This window comes from Opisthocomus hoazin, chromosome 2 (assembly GCF_030867145.1).
Source record: "Opisthocomus hoazin isolate bOpiHoa1 chromosome 2, bOpiHoa1.hap1, whole genome shotgun sequence".
NCBI classification, from domain to species: domain Eukaryota; kingdom Metazoa; phylum Chordata; class Aves; order Opisthocomiformes; family Opisthocomidae; genus Opisthocomus; species Opisthocomus hoazin.
The window spans coordinates 45,987,271-46,004,352 of NC_134415.1; the positions used below are offsets into that span (position 1 = coordinate 45,987,271).

The 17,082-nt window shown below is 38.8% G+C and overlaps 1 protein-coding gene across 9 annotated transcripts in view; it reads left to right on the top strand.

The window, feature by feature from the left end:
• PLCB4 (phospholipase C beta 4) overlaps positions 1–17,082 on the top strand; it is a 223,348-nt gene that overhangs the window by 171,671 nt on the left and 34,595 nt on the right. For 5 of the 9 annotated variants that reach the window (XM_075413471.1, XM_075413477.1, XM_075413475.1 and 2 more), the window contains 9 exons: positions 373–526; positions 1,131–1,215; positions 1,435–1,559; positions 3,527–3,578; positions 5,654–5,756; positions 8,695–8,859; positions 11,682–11,886; positions 16,299–16,387; positions 16,828–16,978. In XM_075413471.1, the coding sequence (XP_075269586.1) occupies positions 373–526; positions 1,131–1,215; positions 1,435–1,559; positions 3,527–3,578; positions 5,654–5,756; positions 8,695–8,859; positions 11,682–11,886; positions 16,299–16,387; positions 16,828–16,978 (1,129 nt within the window). The remainder of the gene's footprint in view (positions 1–372; positions 527–1,130; positions 1,216–1,434; positions 1,560–3,526; positions 3,579–5,653; positions 5,757–8,694; positions 8,860–11,681; positions 11,887–16,298; positions 16,388–16,827; positions 16,979–17,082) is intronic. The other 4 variants (XM_075413474.1, XM_075413478.1, XM_075413476.1 and 1 more) reach the window with 1 other exon arrangement.

Here is a 17,082-nt window from a genome sequence, read left to right on the forward strand (position 1 = left end):
TTATATTAAATCACAATTCCTAGGAATTTGCAAAGATAGATCGTTATCTCCCACCATTGTGCAGTCTGTTTTAGTATTTGTCTTTTATCCCAAAGTTTTCCTACTAACATCATGTAATATTTACCCACTGCTGACGAGCTTTTCTGTCATCAGTCCTCTTGCATGCATCCTGTAACATTGAGAGTGTTTGGTGCATATATCAGTAAGAAAATAAATCTTAATTTGTGACATTAAATTTCCACTTTTCTTGTATTAATTTGCACTTTCTTTAACTTTCTGCAGATTTGGGTATAATTTAGTATCACGTTTGAATATTCCGACAATAGTGTTTTCACACACAGTTAGTGATCATTCTTTTTAATCTGTTTTCAGGGTTTAGTAACTGTTGAAGATGAACAGGCGTGGATGGCATCTTACAAATATGTAGGTGCCACAACCAATATACATCCATATTTATCAACAATGGTCAACTATGCTCAACCTGTAAAATTTCAAGGTTTCGATGTAGCAGAAGGTAACATAAAAGGTTGAATGAAATAAAAGTATTTGTCTGCTTATTCTAGGTAGTTTTTTAATCTCTCTGTTTCCTGAGCTTAGGAATGGTGTAAGGCTTCTGTAGTTTAATGACCGTCATCAGTATATTTTTAGATCTCCGTCTGCTTGAATGTAAAGTTAGCATGTTATTCCATTGATCATCCACACGGAGTCACTAAATTACTGGGAGAATACGAAGCCATTGAGGTTGATTATATTCTATAGGCCTTTCCAACTCAAGTGCTTTTTTAGTGCAACTTTCTGTAAAGTAAGGTAAGCGTGATTGTCAGAGTGGTCAGCAGTTAGCTGATGCTTTCTTATTGCACACTAGACCATTTACCATGTTGTTTTATCTTATCTAGCAACACAGAAAAGGCTCTGAATAACAATTTTGTCCTAAATAAAAAAATGAAACTTTTGTTGATTTCACAGGAAGCGAAAGAATTTCTCTTTAGTATAATTTGATTCTATGAGTGACAGATAATGGGGAAACAGACCTGAATTTGCTGTATCCTGCTATTACGTATAGTGCGTGATTTTGAATTTTGATTTGTCATTACAGAAGTGTTTTAAAATGTCTTGTCTTTTCTTTCTAGAACGTAATATTCATCATAATATGTCCTCTTTCAATGAATCAGTTGGACTAGGGTATTTGAAGACCCATGCCATTGAGTTTGTGAAGTATCCTTTCACCTCCTCATACCACTTCTCTACTAATGCTATTATTAAACAACAAATGTACCTTTCTAGATTTACAGTGTTCCATGCTGTAAAGGAGAGGGGAAAGTAGCTCACAGGATGAGAAATAGTGAGATTAATGTAAAAAACATTGAAGAGACCAGGATATGACCGTACGTTGCTATGATGTTGTTATTTCATTTTCCTTGATGAATTATGCAGTTACAATAAACGACAAATGAGTCGGATATACCCAAAGGGAGGCCGAGTGGATTCCAGTAATTACATGCCTCAAATTTTCTGGAACGCTGGCTGCCAGATGGTCTCACTGAACTATCAGACCCCAGGTAGGCAGCAACAACCAGTGAACCTCAATCCTAAAGAATGGCTTGGGCAGTAAGTCGCAAACAGATGCCATGGATTTGCTTCTGGCATTTTTTGAGGAAACAGACATATGGCTAAATAATACAGTGGGGTGGAATTACGGAAGCGTAAGACAAGGAGCAATAAAAAGCCATACATAGAAGGAAAATTCAGTCCCCTTTCATGGAAAAATAATAGAGTACTGTAACTTCTCACATAAATGATAAAGGTTTATTAATAAAAAGTATTAATTACAGGGAAATCTCTGTTTTCGCAATACACAGCTTTGGCACAGTTGGGTGCATGTCTCCAAAATGAAGATGAAGGAGTGTACAAATTAAGATGGCAAAAAGTAATGACTGTGACAAATGCATTTCTAGACTAGGTATTGTGAAGTGGTAGAATTGTGTTCAGCATCAGAGAATGGGTTCTGAGATCCCAGCTGACAGAACGATGCCGGGGAAAGTAAATGCCTCTCCACAGCGTGAACTGAGAGGAGATATATTGTTCCTGTTCAGTGAAGGTGTGACTATTACTTAACAGAGTAGGGGTTTAGTTGTTTTGTTGGGGAGGGGGTAGAGAGGGTTGTTGGTTCAGTGTTTTGTTTTTCAAATTAATCTAGGAATGCCTTCAATCGTATACATAACAGCAGTTTTTCCATTTTCTTTTTCTAGCTGTGATAGTGCTTTTTTTAAAAAAACCCTCTTTTTTCCCCCCGAATGGTGTCTTTGGTACTGCAGACAGACACTCCAAATCATCATACCCCAAGTTCTGTCCTGCAAAGCTTTGCAGTGATTTCACTAGCTAAGGAAGCGAGAGAAAGCTGTACTGGAATATACTGCTTGTAAAGCACTCCACTGGATACGATATGGAGGTTGGAGCAGATATGGAGGCTTCACTCTGCTCCCAACAGTGCTTCTGCACACCACGTGTTATTCTCACCCCTTTATATTGCCAAATTAGAGTGGTAGTTGTGTAATTGGAAGTGAGCAACTTTCCTCTGTTAGTCTTAGATGATCCAACTGTGCTGTCAGGCTGAAGAATAACTGAGGAAATACAAGTTAAGGATGCCCAGTGAAGCGAATAATAACTGATAGGAGCATATGAGAATCTTGTATTTTGTGTAATGGAGAACATACAGAAAAGATTTTGTTATCACTGGACAAGGATATTGTATTCTAGTGTGATTGGAAACCTGCAGGAAAACATTTTATTTTTCACAAGGTTTGGGAGAGGGTTGGAGGGGAGAAGGGTTATTATGTGCTCGCTATCTGTCTTTATAAACAATTGCCATAATAATGCATTGAATAAAACTCGGATGCTAAGCAATGCTATTATCATCTATGTGGTTTCTTTTTTGTGGTATTTTATTCAATTAAGCTGTGGAAAACCAGTGTGATATTTATCTCGCCTTCTTTAAGACATCAGGATACAGACAGCTTCATTGGATGTGGTTGTCTGTGGTCATTGTAGAGAAATACGCACTTCTAGGATGTCTCATCTAGTACATTTTATATATCTGCCTTAGACTGAGACTAAATGCACTGTTAAAAGTGTCTGTATCCCTCTGTTATTCAAAGTGATTCCAGATCACTAGCAGAAATGGAAAAATATATGCTGTAGATAGCAAAAGTTAGATGGTGGAGATCCCATCCCAGGCATTTAACATGACCACAGGCTGATGCTTCTCTGCTTACTGGATGTGTTTGAATTCAGTGAGAGACTTTTCTAAGCATAGCATAGACTTCGGCTTGGTTGATAAAGCTGTTACTACTGTGAAGAAATCTGAAGTTTTCCTGTTGCTTGCTTTTATTTCTTAGATGTGTGTGTTTTATATGCATTAAATTTAATTTTCATTTGAACTGATTATTCTTTTCTAAAAAGAGTTTTAGAACTCTTCACGATCTGGATTATTTAGAAGGAAAGAGTGATTTTTTTTTTCTCTCAACAGATTTAGCAATGCAGTTGAATCAAGGAAAATTTGAATATAATGGATCATGCGGGTGAGTGATATGATTTAAACTGTTATCACTGTGTTTCAGAATACTGTGGTTTTAATAAAATTTTGTCACTATAAGTTATTGTTATAAAAGAAAAATGGAATGCTAGGTGAAGAGTAGAATTTAGCAGAATTCAGGGAGAATTACCCCTGCAAGGAGATATTCTGATGAATATGCTTTTTAATGATGTCCAGTTTGTAAAGATGAGATAGAACAGGCTTTGTGTGTAAATTATGAAGATCATGAATACTGTACACAGGTATTTAAATACATCTTCAGCTTCTGTTCTCAATCTTTCTTTGAAGATATGCCTCAGAATGGAAATTCATTGCACAGTTCACAGAACTGCCAAATTTACTTGGACAAGTTGAGTCTTAATACATGGGGAATATTTTTTTAATCTGTGTACTTTAGTTGAAGAGTACATTTCACAGAGAATACTAAAGTGTTTCATCTAAGTTCTTGCTGATGACTTTTGCATGAAAAAGGATGCTCAAGTGATGTTGATAGATTCTTCTCAAATGTTGAGTTTTATACCTTAATAGGATAGGCTGATCATTAACATCAAGAGAAATAAGAAGTTTGATGAATTATAGCAAAATGACAGTCCAGAAACACATTCAAATCTGCAAATTCATCCTGGGAAGAAACAGCTCTTTTACTAATGCAAGTCTTATTCAGAAAGAAAATCTGAGTAGATAAAGCTTGGTAAAATTCCTCATCTGTAGAATGGGCAACACAGTGCTTTGCCACTCCATGCCTTCATTTCAGTTCTGAACTCTCCAAATAGAGGCTGTAGCGTTTGAGGAAGGTGCAGTGTCTGGTCATTTCAGTGAGAATAACAAAAATAGAAGAGTTTTCATGCTGGTGAAATAAGACTGAGTCACTCTAGCTTCAGCATTTTTTTATTTCAGCAGGCCTAAAGCAGAGGCTAAGGATGTTTGTGATAGTTCCTTTCTGCCCATAACCTACTGCAAATTAGTAGAATATTATGAAATCACACACATTTATAATTTACGGAAAATGAGGAATACTGGTAGAAAAAGATATGTAGCTGAGAAATCACGCGGAGTAAGTGCAAACGCACATGGAGTTTACAAAGACCAAGGGGATCACTTTCCTAAACAGAAGCCACATTATGCAAAAAAATGGGAGAAATCATTGACATTTTTTCTGTTGGGATTTTTCCAGCATTTTTAAATTATTTCTGAATTCTGTCGAGGCCTTTCTAACACTGTGTACCAGTGATTCAATAGAGAGACTAAAGGTGGATAAAAAAATAATCTTCTAGCAGCTGTTGTCTGTCAGGGCTGCAGAATTAGTAAGATTACTCCAGTTACACGTTTCCTTCCAGCGGTGGAAGAGAAACCCTGTCATATGTAGCACAGCATTTCTGTGATCAACTGCTGTTTCATTTTGATGGCAGAATCCTTGGGTTTTGATTCATCAAAGCACATAATCGGCTTCGTTCATATGTTGGTCTAGTGTATAGTCCTCAGGGTTGTATTGTAAGTGTTATTATGGTAGTACCTTTCATGTTGTTATAATTAACAATCTGTCAGCACTGACATCAGCTGTTTCCGCCAAGGTTTTACAACTGAGATGAAAAAATTAGCTTCAAGCTGATATTTATTGCATGAGTCTTGACTTTGTGGAACTGCTTCATTTAAAAAACCAAAATTGAATAAGCCCTCTGTATTTTTCCAAACTGTTAAAGATTTAAAACAAATGAGAGCATCTACTTTTTATGATATGATAAGTCACTGTATTTTTAAAATGTATTGTTAATTTATTTTGAAAGGTCCTTGATTATATTACATTTATTTTCATCTTGAAATCCAGGGTTGATTTAATCTCTTAGTAGCTAGTAATTAAAAATGAAGTTTAACATTTATCTGTATCCTAGACAACTGTAATATTTCCTTTTACTTCCTCACGTTTGCAGCTAGAGTGATGTGTCTGTATTTTACAGTGCTCTAGGAGAGTTCATTGTTTAAAGCTAGAACATCCATTTTGTGTTTAATACAATTTTAATTTTCACACAAGAATAATTTTCTTCTTCTTTTTCTTGAAATAAGGTATCTACTTAAACCAGATTTCATGCGACGACCAGATCGAACGTTTGACCCTTTCTCTGAAACTCCTGTAGATGGTGTAATTGCTGCAACATGTTCTGTACAGGTAAAACAGCAATAGACTAACTTTTGGCATCTTACCACATCCAAAATCACGTTTAAATGTCAACAGAAGTAGGATATCTATAGCAAATGTGTTTAGATTGTGTGGATTTCATCAAATTGTTTCCATTTTTTTTTTATTGCTGGCTAAGACATCTGTATTTCCTTTATCTGAGTGGAACATGGTAGAATTAGAAATGGTTTGTTATTACACATTATCACTGAATTTTAAATGCGCTTGTGCTCTTTTTGAATTACATCAGCCCACACAAATGGATAAAGGAGTGAAGTTTGTTTCTGTGAACAGTATGAAATTATACAAACATCACTTGTCCCATAGAGCAAGGAGGAATATGGGCACACGTGGACAGGATTTTTTCAAAACAAGTAGAGAAAAATGGTTCATGTGACAGAGGTCCTTACTTTGGAGTTACCTATGAGTATCACAGTCCATAAAACTTCTGTTGTAGTTCTAAAGTGTAGTTAGGTATCACTTTTGGAAGGAGGCTGACAATTGTAAAAGCTGTTTTGTGACTTGACACTCTACACTCTCTGCTCAAATACCCTATATTCAGCTAAACAAAATATTTAAGCTTTCAGTTATCACTTTCTGTGTGCAGCATGGAAATGTCAAACTCTCTCCTACCAAGGGTTCATTGTACATTCTAGATGTTTAACTAAGTTTCATTTGCACCTCCAGAGGAACAAAAACTTTTTATTAATGTTGTTTTTCTTTAAAGTTAATGACAGTACGATAGCTCCAAGAAGGGAGTGGGATCTGGGGCTGAGAAGATAAGTTTCGAAGTATCACTAGAGGTGGTTCTTAAATCACGTGTTTTGCCACTTACCCTTCTTGTGTGACTAAAACTAGTATAAAATTCCATATAAATAATTTCCATAGGGAAAACCTATGGATGTCATCTATCTGGATTTTTGTAAAGCCTTTGACACGGTCCCCCGCAACATCCTTCTCTCTAAATTGGAGAGCCATGGATTTGATGGGTGGACCGTTCAGTGGATAAGGAATTGGTTGGATGGTCGCAGCCAAAGGGTAGTGGTCAACGGCTCAATGTCCAGATGGAGACCAGTGATGAGTGAAGTCCCTCAGGGGTCCGTACTGGGACCAGTGCTGTTCAATATATTCATCAATGACATGGACAGCGACATCGAGTGTACCCTCAGCAAGTTTGCAGACGACACCAAGCTGAGTGGTACGGTTGAGACACCAGAAGGACGGGATGCCATCCAGAGGGACCTGGACAAGCTGGAGAGGTGGGCCTGTGTGAACCTCATGAGGTTCAACAAGGCCAAGTGCAAGGTCCTCCACCTGGGTCGGGGTAATCCCCGCTACCAATACAGGCTGGGGGATGAAAGGATCGAGAGCAGCCCTGCTGAGAGGGACTTGGGGGTACTGATAGACGAAAGGCTGGACATGAGCCGGCAATGTGCGCTGGCAGCCCAGAGGGCCAACCATGTCCTGGGCTGCATCAAGAGAAGCGTGACCAGCAGGTCGAGAGGGGTGATTCTGCCCCTCTACTCTGCTCTGGTGAGACCTCACCTGGAGTACTGCGTTCAGCTCTGGAGCCCTCAGCACAAGAAGGACATGGAACTGTTGGAGCGGGTCCAAAGGAGGGCTACAAAAATGATCTGAGGGCTGGAGCACCTCTCCTGTGAGGACAGGCTGAGAGAGTTGGGCTTGTTCAGCCTGGAGAAGAGAAGGCTGCGGGGAGACCTGATTGCAGCATTTCAGGACTTAAAGGGAGCCTATAGGAAAGATGGGGACAATCTTTTTAGTAGAGACAACAGTGACAGGATGAGGGGTAGTGGTTTTAAACTAAAACAGGGCAGGTTCAGGCTAGATATAAGGAAGAAATTCTTTACAATGAGGGTTGTGAAACACTGGAACGGGTTGCCCAGAGAGGTGGTGGAGGCCCCATCCCTGGAAACATTCAAGACCAGGTTGGACAGGGCTCTGAGCAACCTGATCTAGTTAGTGGTGTCCCTGCTCGCTGCAGGGGGGTTGGACTAGATGACCTCTAGGGGTCCCTTCCGACCCAAAACTTTCTATGATTCTATAAATTCTGTTATAAAGCAGTTGAGTGGACCAAAGCCAGTGATGGTACCCTCAGCCACATAATTTTTCAGATTTGTTATCCTGAGAGTTCCCTGGAAGAATGTTAGATCATGAAAAGAAAAGGACTCGAAATGAGCTTAAATCTATGAAATCAGTTTTTGTTTTTTTCTTTCCTCCTTGATCATAGTAACGAAAACAGCTGTATTTTTAAGTAGTAGATCATCTTGTTGGAATAAAAATTTTCCCTGGAGTAATCACCTGCTATGGCTAGATTAATCTTGACTTGGAGTAAAATTGCAACAAATCTTCATATACATAACAATATAGAGGATTGATGTGGAAGTTTTGTTTGTTTGCTTATTAAGCATCGTACACTTCCCAGACACATAATATGGAGTTAGATTGACATGTAATTAGTTTAGTACCTTTACCTAAGTGAAAGAAGGGCATTAGGTTCCTTTCATCTCTTTGTAGTCAAGACATATAATAAATTACAGCGCTTCTGAACAGAGAGTTTAAAGCTGCAGAATAGCAGTGACTAATCTGGTTGTTTCATTCAGTGTTTTTCAGTAATATAGTGAACACATCTGTGAGACGTTGGCTGATTGACTTACAAATGTTAATACCATAGGACAATGAGCACAATCATTTCAAATTAACAATATATTTAAGGTCTTATCACAAAAACTTTTTTCAAGAAGTGCAATTTTAGCACTAAATATACCATTTTCATATGATTAAATATATCTGTTCTGTATAAAGCATTTTTCAGACTGCTGTCAATAAAAAAATACCCGTATTTCCAGTATTCACAGAATGCTGTTTACTTTGTTCTGCTTTTCCTTACTGCTCTGTTGTTATGTTGCAGGTAATATCTGGTCAGTTCTTATCAGACAAAAAAATTGGTACGTATGTAGAAGTGGATATGTATGGTTTACCCACGGACACGATACGTAAAGAATTTCGAACACGCATGGTGATGAATAATGGCCTGAACCCCGTTTACAATGAAGAATCATTTGTATTTCGAAAGGTAGGATATTTGGAAAGCACAGTTTGTTGTTGCCGGCCCTTTTACACATGAGCATCCTTGCTCACTTGAGCATCCTTGCTCACTTGAGCCACCTCTCCCTGCTTCAGTCTGACTGCTCACATGAATAATTATGGCTCCCATGAAAAAGGGTTTGTAGGGTTCCTGTTTACTAGAGTAAACAATCTAAAGCTGAAATAAGGTTCAAGAGGTTGTTTTGTTTTTTTTTTAATTTTGCTTTGCTTTATTTTTCTAATGGATAACCTCTGTAGCTGTCACATGATTTTTTTGTTTGTTTGTTTCTGTTTGGCTTTTCCCTCCCCTTTGCTTCCTCCTCCCACTTGGAGGTAGCCACCTCTTCCGTGGCCATGCCTGTGTTCAAGGTATGCAGTCTGCTCAGAATGAGCCCCCGCTGGTGGACACCATCATTCCTTGGAGATTTCTTCTTCCCTGCCCTGGCAGTGGCTGCTATCTTGCACTGTTCCTTCAGCCCAGAGGGCAGGTGAGATGCTGCATCCAAAGCTAAGGTCAATGTTATTACATGGAAAAGTTGGAAGGGTGCTGTGTTCCTCATATGTTGCCAGCTCCCTCCTTCAATAGTCCACGTGCATCATGTACCTTTTTCTTTATTTTTTTTTTCAATAATGAAAGAAAAACAAACCTTTTTTTCTTGGTATGGGGGATTTAGAGAGAGAGATCAGTCATCTGTGTTCAGTTTTTATCTCTCAGTCTTTATATATATATGATACACATATATATCTTTTTTTTTCTGTCAGCTGGAGTTTCATCCAGACTACATGTGTTAGCAGTGCTGTCTTTGATAATGTCCGTTTTGCTTATACCTGTTTTGTTGTCATGCAAAATTGTTGCTCTTTTATTCCAAAGAGGCGGACTTTGCCGAGTAGTGATAACACTTCACACTTGGGCATATTACACACATAATCTGCTTTCTTAACAGTATAATCCAATTTTAATACAAATGTAGTTAATGCAGGAGGCTTTTCTGGACTCATATATTCTGGAATGAATGTGACTTCAAGTGCCTTTCTCTGTATATGAGAGTACATGAGGAGGCACAGGGAAGACAGTTAGATACAATGACAGGCAATCATGCTGCCCATGGCTTGCTGGCCATATGGCCAGCATCTGCTGCTTTCTGCTTTCTTAAATAAAAAAGGCCCATAAACTACAGGGTGCGCACACAGCTTCAGTCTAAAAGGGGGTACCTGTGTATTGTAGCTGACGCAAATATTCCTCAGACTTTCTGCTCTACTCTGCAATGAACAGTCACGTGGTTGCACATTCTCTTGAATAACTCATACTGTAAGTCAGCCAAGAGATTATGTTTCCTCATCTCAGGCCCTTATCATATCAGACATAACATTGTGATCATGACATACATTGATGACCAAGCAGATGAGTGGCATAAACACAGCAGGAACAATTCCTCTAGTTGGAGGAAATGAAGGCATGGGGTGCCCAGCGCTAAAATGTCATGAGGGTCGAAGTGCCTGCCAGGATACCATAGAACAAATTCATGGAGAGGGAATGATAAACTTCTTAGTCCTCACTTCTGCTCCCTAGAAAATCTATATCTGAGCACATCATGTAACAAAAGATGTCCTGATCTGTGACCTGTAGAGGAGAGACCTTACCTGCCCTATTTGGGTTACAGTGTTCTCCTCAAGCTGATGTTTAATCCTACACGGTTGCTCTGAGGTAATGTGTTTGATTGTTCTTCTGTCATGTGGTTTTATTTTAATTAAAATAAAGCTTTAGTCTTTCTAACCCAAGTTCTGTGTTGTCACTCTGTTGTGTAAGGGGGAGGATGGGGTGAGTGCTGCTGGTAGCACTAAGTTACAGTCAAGTAGAGCAGCATATCCATGAATAGCTCACCTGGGTTCACAGACCAAAAGCATACTTTATTTTGTGCCCTCTAAGACTGAAAATTAAGGCGGCAGGGGGAAGGTCTAAGAGAGACAGCAGACAAAGTTTACTTAGGTCTTTTCCTTTTGTCCCATGAGCATCAATGTATAGAGCCAGGTAGGGAAGGAGTGGGAAGACCTGTCCGAGCATACAGTTGAGGCAGGCTGGCAGAGAGGCTGTACCACTCAGGCTGTCTTCTCCTCACTGCTCGGTGCGCAGAGGCAGCACCTTTGTTCCAGGGAAGGCAGGGGAGTTCTTTGTTACTGTTCTGGTCGGTCCAGAAGGGAGCTGACAGATGCAGATAGCTGGCAGCATCCCTGCCTGCCATGCATACCATGTACACTTGATGTCATGAGCACAGCAGACCTACTTCTGCTGGCCCCATGCCATTTCAGCAGGTCTGTCAGCCTGTCCTGCCCTCCTCTGTCTACTTCTCCCCTCTGCAGAATCCGTAGTTCAGCGTACATCCCCATCAGCTTGTGCTTGCACTCTTTCTGTTCTTCACTGCCATTTTGGATACATCCCAAATCCCATGTTTCTGTCATAGTTCCTCCCGATTCAGTACTACGTACCCTTCAGTTGCCACTGTATCTGTCATTTCCCAGGTGGTATTTACCTGCCTTCCTATTGATGTCACCAGTCTTCAGTAATGAAAAATAGAAGTGCAAAATATTTAGCTAGTGTAACTGTAAGCTGCAGGATTTGCATATTCTGAAATCTACCTATTATTTAGGGTGAAAAAAAGCTTTTCTAGGAAAGAGTCATCTGAAAGTTTGCAGTTTGCATCTTACAGTCGTGATAGCGTGTTTCTGGCATACAAAGTGAACGGTTCAAACATGGGAGGCGGGGAGTGTGTTACTGTATTAGTCATTTAATTTCTTCATTTTGTGGCTTTCCAGGTTATTCTCCCTGATCTTGCTGTCCTGAGAATAGCAGTGTATGATGACAATAATAAGTTGATTGGTCAGAGAATCCTGCCTCTTGATGGCCTGCAAGCAGGTTACAGACACATTTCCCTTCGAAATGAGGGCAACAAACCACTCTCTCTTCCAACGGTTTTCTGCAACATTGTGCTTAAAACATATGTGCCTGATGGGTTTGGAGGTGAGATAAACCTGTATCTCTGTGTGCTGTAATCTTGAGTGTTGGTGTGGAAGTACTGAAGCCAGCTGGAAGCAGACACGCAATACTGGAGGATTGGAAAGATTTAGTATTTTAGCTCCTTGGAAACCCTGTAATATTCAGTTAAGAAATCAGCTTTCAGACCAACTGCCTGCCTCAGTGTTAATTATAATGACATGTATCTGTTAAATGACGAAATAGCATGGAAAATAAGCTAATACTAGTTAGCTCAATTTTATTTTCTCTGTTGGCATTTTAGGAAGATTCTTCTTTTGATTTGGTTTTTTAAATTACATTTTTTCTGACATAAATATTTGTAAGATTAACCTGTACTTTAGCTATATGTTTTGGCCTATAGGTATAAACAATTGATGCAGAATCTAGACATGTGTTTTTCCAAACAAAAACACTTTGTATTCTTGAGAATGTTGGCGTATTGTTAAAAATAAACTGTTAAATAATTTAGCATCCAAAAATTTTCTTCATTTTTGCTCTCCCAGTTTTACATGGTTTTGTTATGGTTTAAGTGTTTGGGGGTTTTCAGGAAAGTCATTTTTAGTGTGAGCCATTTCTGTGATAGGTTGACAGGGCCATAGTCATGTATACTGAGCGGTGGCAAATTGCCACATGTGGATAGGAACAAACAGCTGAGAATAATCATTACACCGCTTAAATCAGTGTAATGGGTAAGTTCACCCTGAGGCTGTACCTCTGGGAAGCATTTTCTTCACTGACGATGAAATTCACTTGTATGTTAGACAATATGTAAACCATTTAAAACTGTAAAATAGAAGTTACTCTGAATGTTAGTGCTCTGACTCTGCAGCAAAATGAAGTTCACCTTAGAGCTGATTGGTGAAACTTTGTTGATAAAAATGATGTTTTGCTCTTTGCAAAAATTATTTCAAACCTGCTGCCCATGCAAAGAATTACTGCCACTTCTCTGAGTGTCATTGCCATAGTGCAGACTGGAGAAAGGGAGGGCTTACCTAACATATTAGATAGTGCATGTTCAAGTCTGTTGGTATTTATCCAGGCTTTAAAAAAATGAGCAGGCCTAGATGGCAGTAACAATATTTCATGGAAAAAGTTAAGCATTTACAGAAGGATTTGTGGTATTTGTATATGAAATCCTGGTTGCTGACAGTTCAGCTGGAGTTTTGCCACAGGTCTTGAAGCACTACCATGCCTTTATGTAGCATATTTAGTCTACAGTATTTAACTTCAGGGACTTTGTCTCAAGACAAAAGTAAGCTTCTGCATAAGCTTGAAATTCTCGAGGCAGTAATTGAACCATGAATCTAAGGGACACTTTTAAGCATGTGCTTTAATTCTTTCCTGAACTTAAGCTTTTGACAGTAAAGGACTCGGTTAAAATATGTTCTAAACTAGGCACGTGCTTCTGATTTGAGATTGATGTTTTTCTGAATGATACCACACTTTTTCTAAGAGTAGAATTTAAATTTAGCTTTTTGATGTGGCTCAAGCTGCTGAGTGTGCTGGTCACGTAGGAAGAAGAGATTTTTTATTTTCTTTTTTAAACTGCATTATACAAATTGTTTTTGAAAGAGAATTTGAACACTGGCTTAGAATTTGCAAATTGTGTGCAGTGCAGTACTGGTTGATCTACTACATTGTCAGCATTTCTACAGATGGTTTATCTGGTAGAGGCAAGGACACAGAAAAACATTACTACCCCTACGTAACAGTATCATTACAGTAGAGTGCTACTAGAATGAGAGAACTGGTTGTCACAGCTTACTATCAGTGTTGGGAAAGACAAACTGTATATTAACGTGAACTAATTGTTCAGTTGTTAGTTTTCCTTTCCCTTCCCAGATAGTTTTGATGTGTCTCATGTATTTTTCTCATCGACATAGAAAAACAGCATGATGAACAACTGGGAAATAACGTTTGACACTCAGTGGAATCATTAGTATTCTGTTGTCATGTGTTTTTTAATTACTTATCATCTGCAGTGAACCTCTCATTGTTTTATGAGCTATCATTAGGATCTCCATGGCTGTTTTAGCAAACCTGTAGGAAAGTATAGCTCAATTCAATAGCTGCCTACTTTCTTTTTTATTTCTTTTTCTTTTTTAACCTATATGAGTAAGATTTAAAAACTTGCACTGAATAATAACTAGAATAGGTAATGCATTGTAGGCTTTAAAAGGTGCATAATTTTGCTTTTGATATAACTTAGTAATTTCATGTGGTTGATTTGCATCAATTACTCTGTTCCCAGTAGAACACAATACTGGTGCAAATTAATCCGAATGAAGTAGCATTCTCCAAAGGTTAGTGGTTAGAGTCCTCTGTAATGTACTCTTCCAGTGATTTTCCTAGTTTTATATTTAACTGTGATTCTTCTACCAAGTGCCGTTCCCCACCCCCACTTTACCTCACTGGGGAGAAAGAAAAATGTAAGCAGAGGACAAATGACAATGTGAGAAGCAGTGATGAGTCACATCCCCCTTGTAGAAATGCTGAGCCTTTGGTGATGTGCACGTATGGTTACTAATACAATTTACAAAGGTCTTGTTCTCCCAAACATGCTAGTCATTTTTACCTTGAAGCTCGTGATAATCAGGTTCCATTTTCAACTGATGCATCATGTTGGCAGTGTAGTCCTGGATTTTCATTGAAGAGTATATGCCAAGGACAAAGACATGCTTACTAAGTTAAGGAAAGGGGAAACAGGTAGTGCTGAGCTACAAGGCCATTGTTATGCCTGAAAATAAATTCTACGTGGTTTTTGTGTATGTGAAGTACAGTTTCAGAAGACATAGTTAGGTCACAACAGTTATTGGAGGCGGCCTGTATGTGTAGATAAACAGAGCTGTTAAGGGTAATGCTATGTATTTAATACAACTTTTGTTGGAATGGGAGCCCTGTCTGTGCTTTTTTGATTGAGAAATGCATCTGGTGACTTAAAAGTAACATTTTATACAACAACTTAGGTTGGAAGGGAGATAATATAGCCCAGCCCCTAGTTTGCAGAAGAACAACAGCAAGTTTCTTCCCAAAGCTTTTGATGGATTGGATATCCTTACAGATCTGGTCAGTGGACCGGCTTCTCTGTCTTGTATCATAGTAAGCTAACTTGGAAGATGGCTGAAGAGATGACACGAAACGTGGACAAAATTCAAATGATTATGAAAACTGTGAGTGTCGAACTGTCATTGCAGAAATAATGTCCTGTTATGCTAGTGAGACTGTCTAGAATACAAGGGTACAAAAGCATTTCTCTTTTACTCATAAGCAGCCAAAACAGGGCTTTGCAGTATTCTGCAAAGAAACAGCTTCCTTGCAAGTGAAGCGCTGTCCGTGGTCCTTCCAGCCCTCGTGACAGAAAACCTGAGTTAATTAAATGACGATATTTTGTAGTGAATGATGAGTCAGTTGGACTGCAGCGTTCAGACTTCCTTTCTTAAGTTACTGTTCTGACAGGGAACACTTATTAACTGAGACCGGTGACCCTTTTCTCCATAATACTGAAGTTAAGGTTTCAAAGGGATCATCACAACAGATTGCTGCTTTGGTCTCTGAATGCATTATTATCGTAGGTGCTGAATCAGTTTAATTTGTAAAATTATTTCTTGTTGGGGAGGACCTCCTTTGCCATTTGTGAATTCTTTAACTGTTGAAATTAAGCATGGAAAGGGATTATTCAGTATGCAGGTAAAGATTTGTGAGTCTTTGTCTTCCTATAAACCTATGCTTTCACGTTGATCACTGCATATGGAAAACAGATTCAGTAATCTATACAATATCGTTTGGTAGGAAGTGCTGTGATACCACTAGTTGTACTGTGTCATGTGCAAGATTCAAATATTGTTCATTATGGTTCGTAGAAAATCCATTTCACAGCCTGTCATGTTCCAGACATGGAGCATCACAAAGGCGAATGATAACAGATTTCCCCAATTGCTTTATCCACCCATCTGAAACTGCTATTTAGCTAGGAGGTATAACGGCATTTTCTACAATCCCCTGCAGTCCCAAGTCAGTCAGCACCCCCTTGAATAACCAAGAGACAAAGTTGTCAGTGCTTTGTGGCTCAGGAGATCCCATTCTGATCTCAAATCTAGTGTCATCACCTGGGAGTAAGTTAGAGTAACTTTGGTCTGATGGAGTCAGTGTGTTTTTCTTAAGTGAGGTACTTGGATTACTACCACTCCCTTGGTGCATTATACTCTGATTCATGTTCCTGGTGTGTTCAAGCACTGTGGCAATGAGCACTTTCATTCCTGCCAAGCTCACTATGGAAAGTTTGGCTATTGTTGCAAGCCATGGCTCGTAACAACAGGGGTAAGATAAAGCTCTTGTAAAAGACTCCTTTCCAAATGCCTCTGAAGATCTTAAAAAGTTGATTTTTTTTTTCTTAACAGACATTGTGGATGCTTTATCAGATCCAAAGAAATTTTTGTCTATCACAGAGAAAAGAGCAGACCAAATGAGAGCTATGGGTATCGAAACTGTAAGTAGAGCTTAATGACAAACACAGCCCGTTTATGTTCCTGCTATGTTCTTTTTTTAAAGTAAACTGGTCCTTCTCCAATTAAGGCATGTTACCTTACCATTTCTCATTTTCAAATATAAGCCTCTTTGGCTTGCTATGAAATACGTTGGCATATGTTAGTTAACATGTACTGAAATACCATTCACTAACTGACTTTTCACGGATCATACTAACACATCCCTTAGAAATTTTAAGAAATGAGAAGGGAGCCATATTTTAGTAGGTAGTCATTTAAAATAGCTTACAAATGCTTTACTGAGTATAGTGTTGTTTGAAAGTATGTTGCAATTGCCTTAATTACATTCAAAGTAAGTAGGTTCAGAGATTTCTTGTACCCCAACTTTTATGCTACAGGTAAAACAACAAATAATTCATTATGATGTGAATGTTTCTTCCAGAGTGACATAGCAGATGTACCAAATGACACGTCAAAGAATGATAGAAAAGGAAAAGCCAATAATGCCAAAGCCAATGTAACGCCTCAGAGTAGCTCTGAACTTCGGCCAAGTACCACCGCAGGCTTTGGATCTGGGATCGAAGCTAAGAAAGGTAGACAATAATCGTGTGCCACTCACTCAGTTCTGAAGTGATTCAGAAAGTCGTAGAGAAGTATTCATTACTTAATTTTAGTTTTGCATTTCTATTCATGCTTA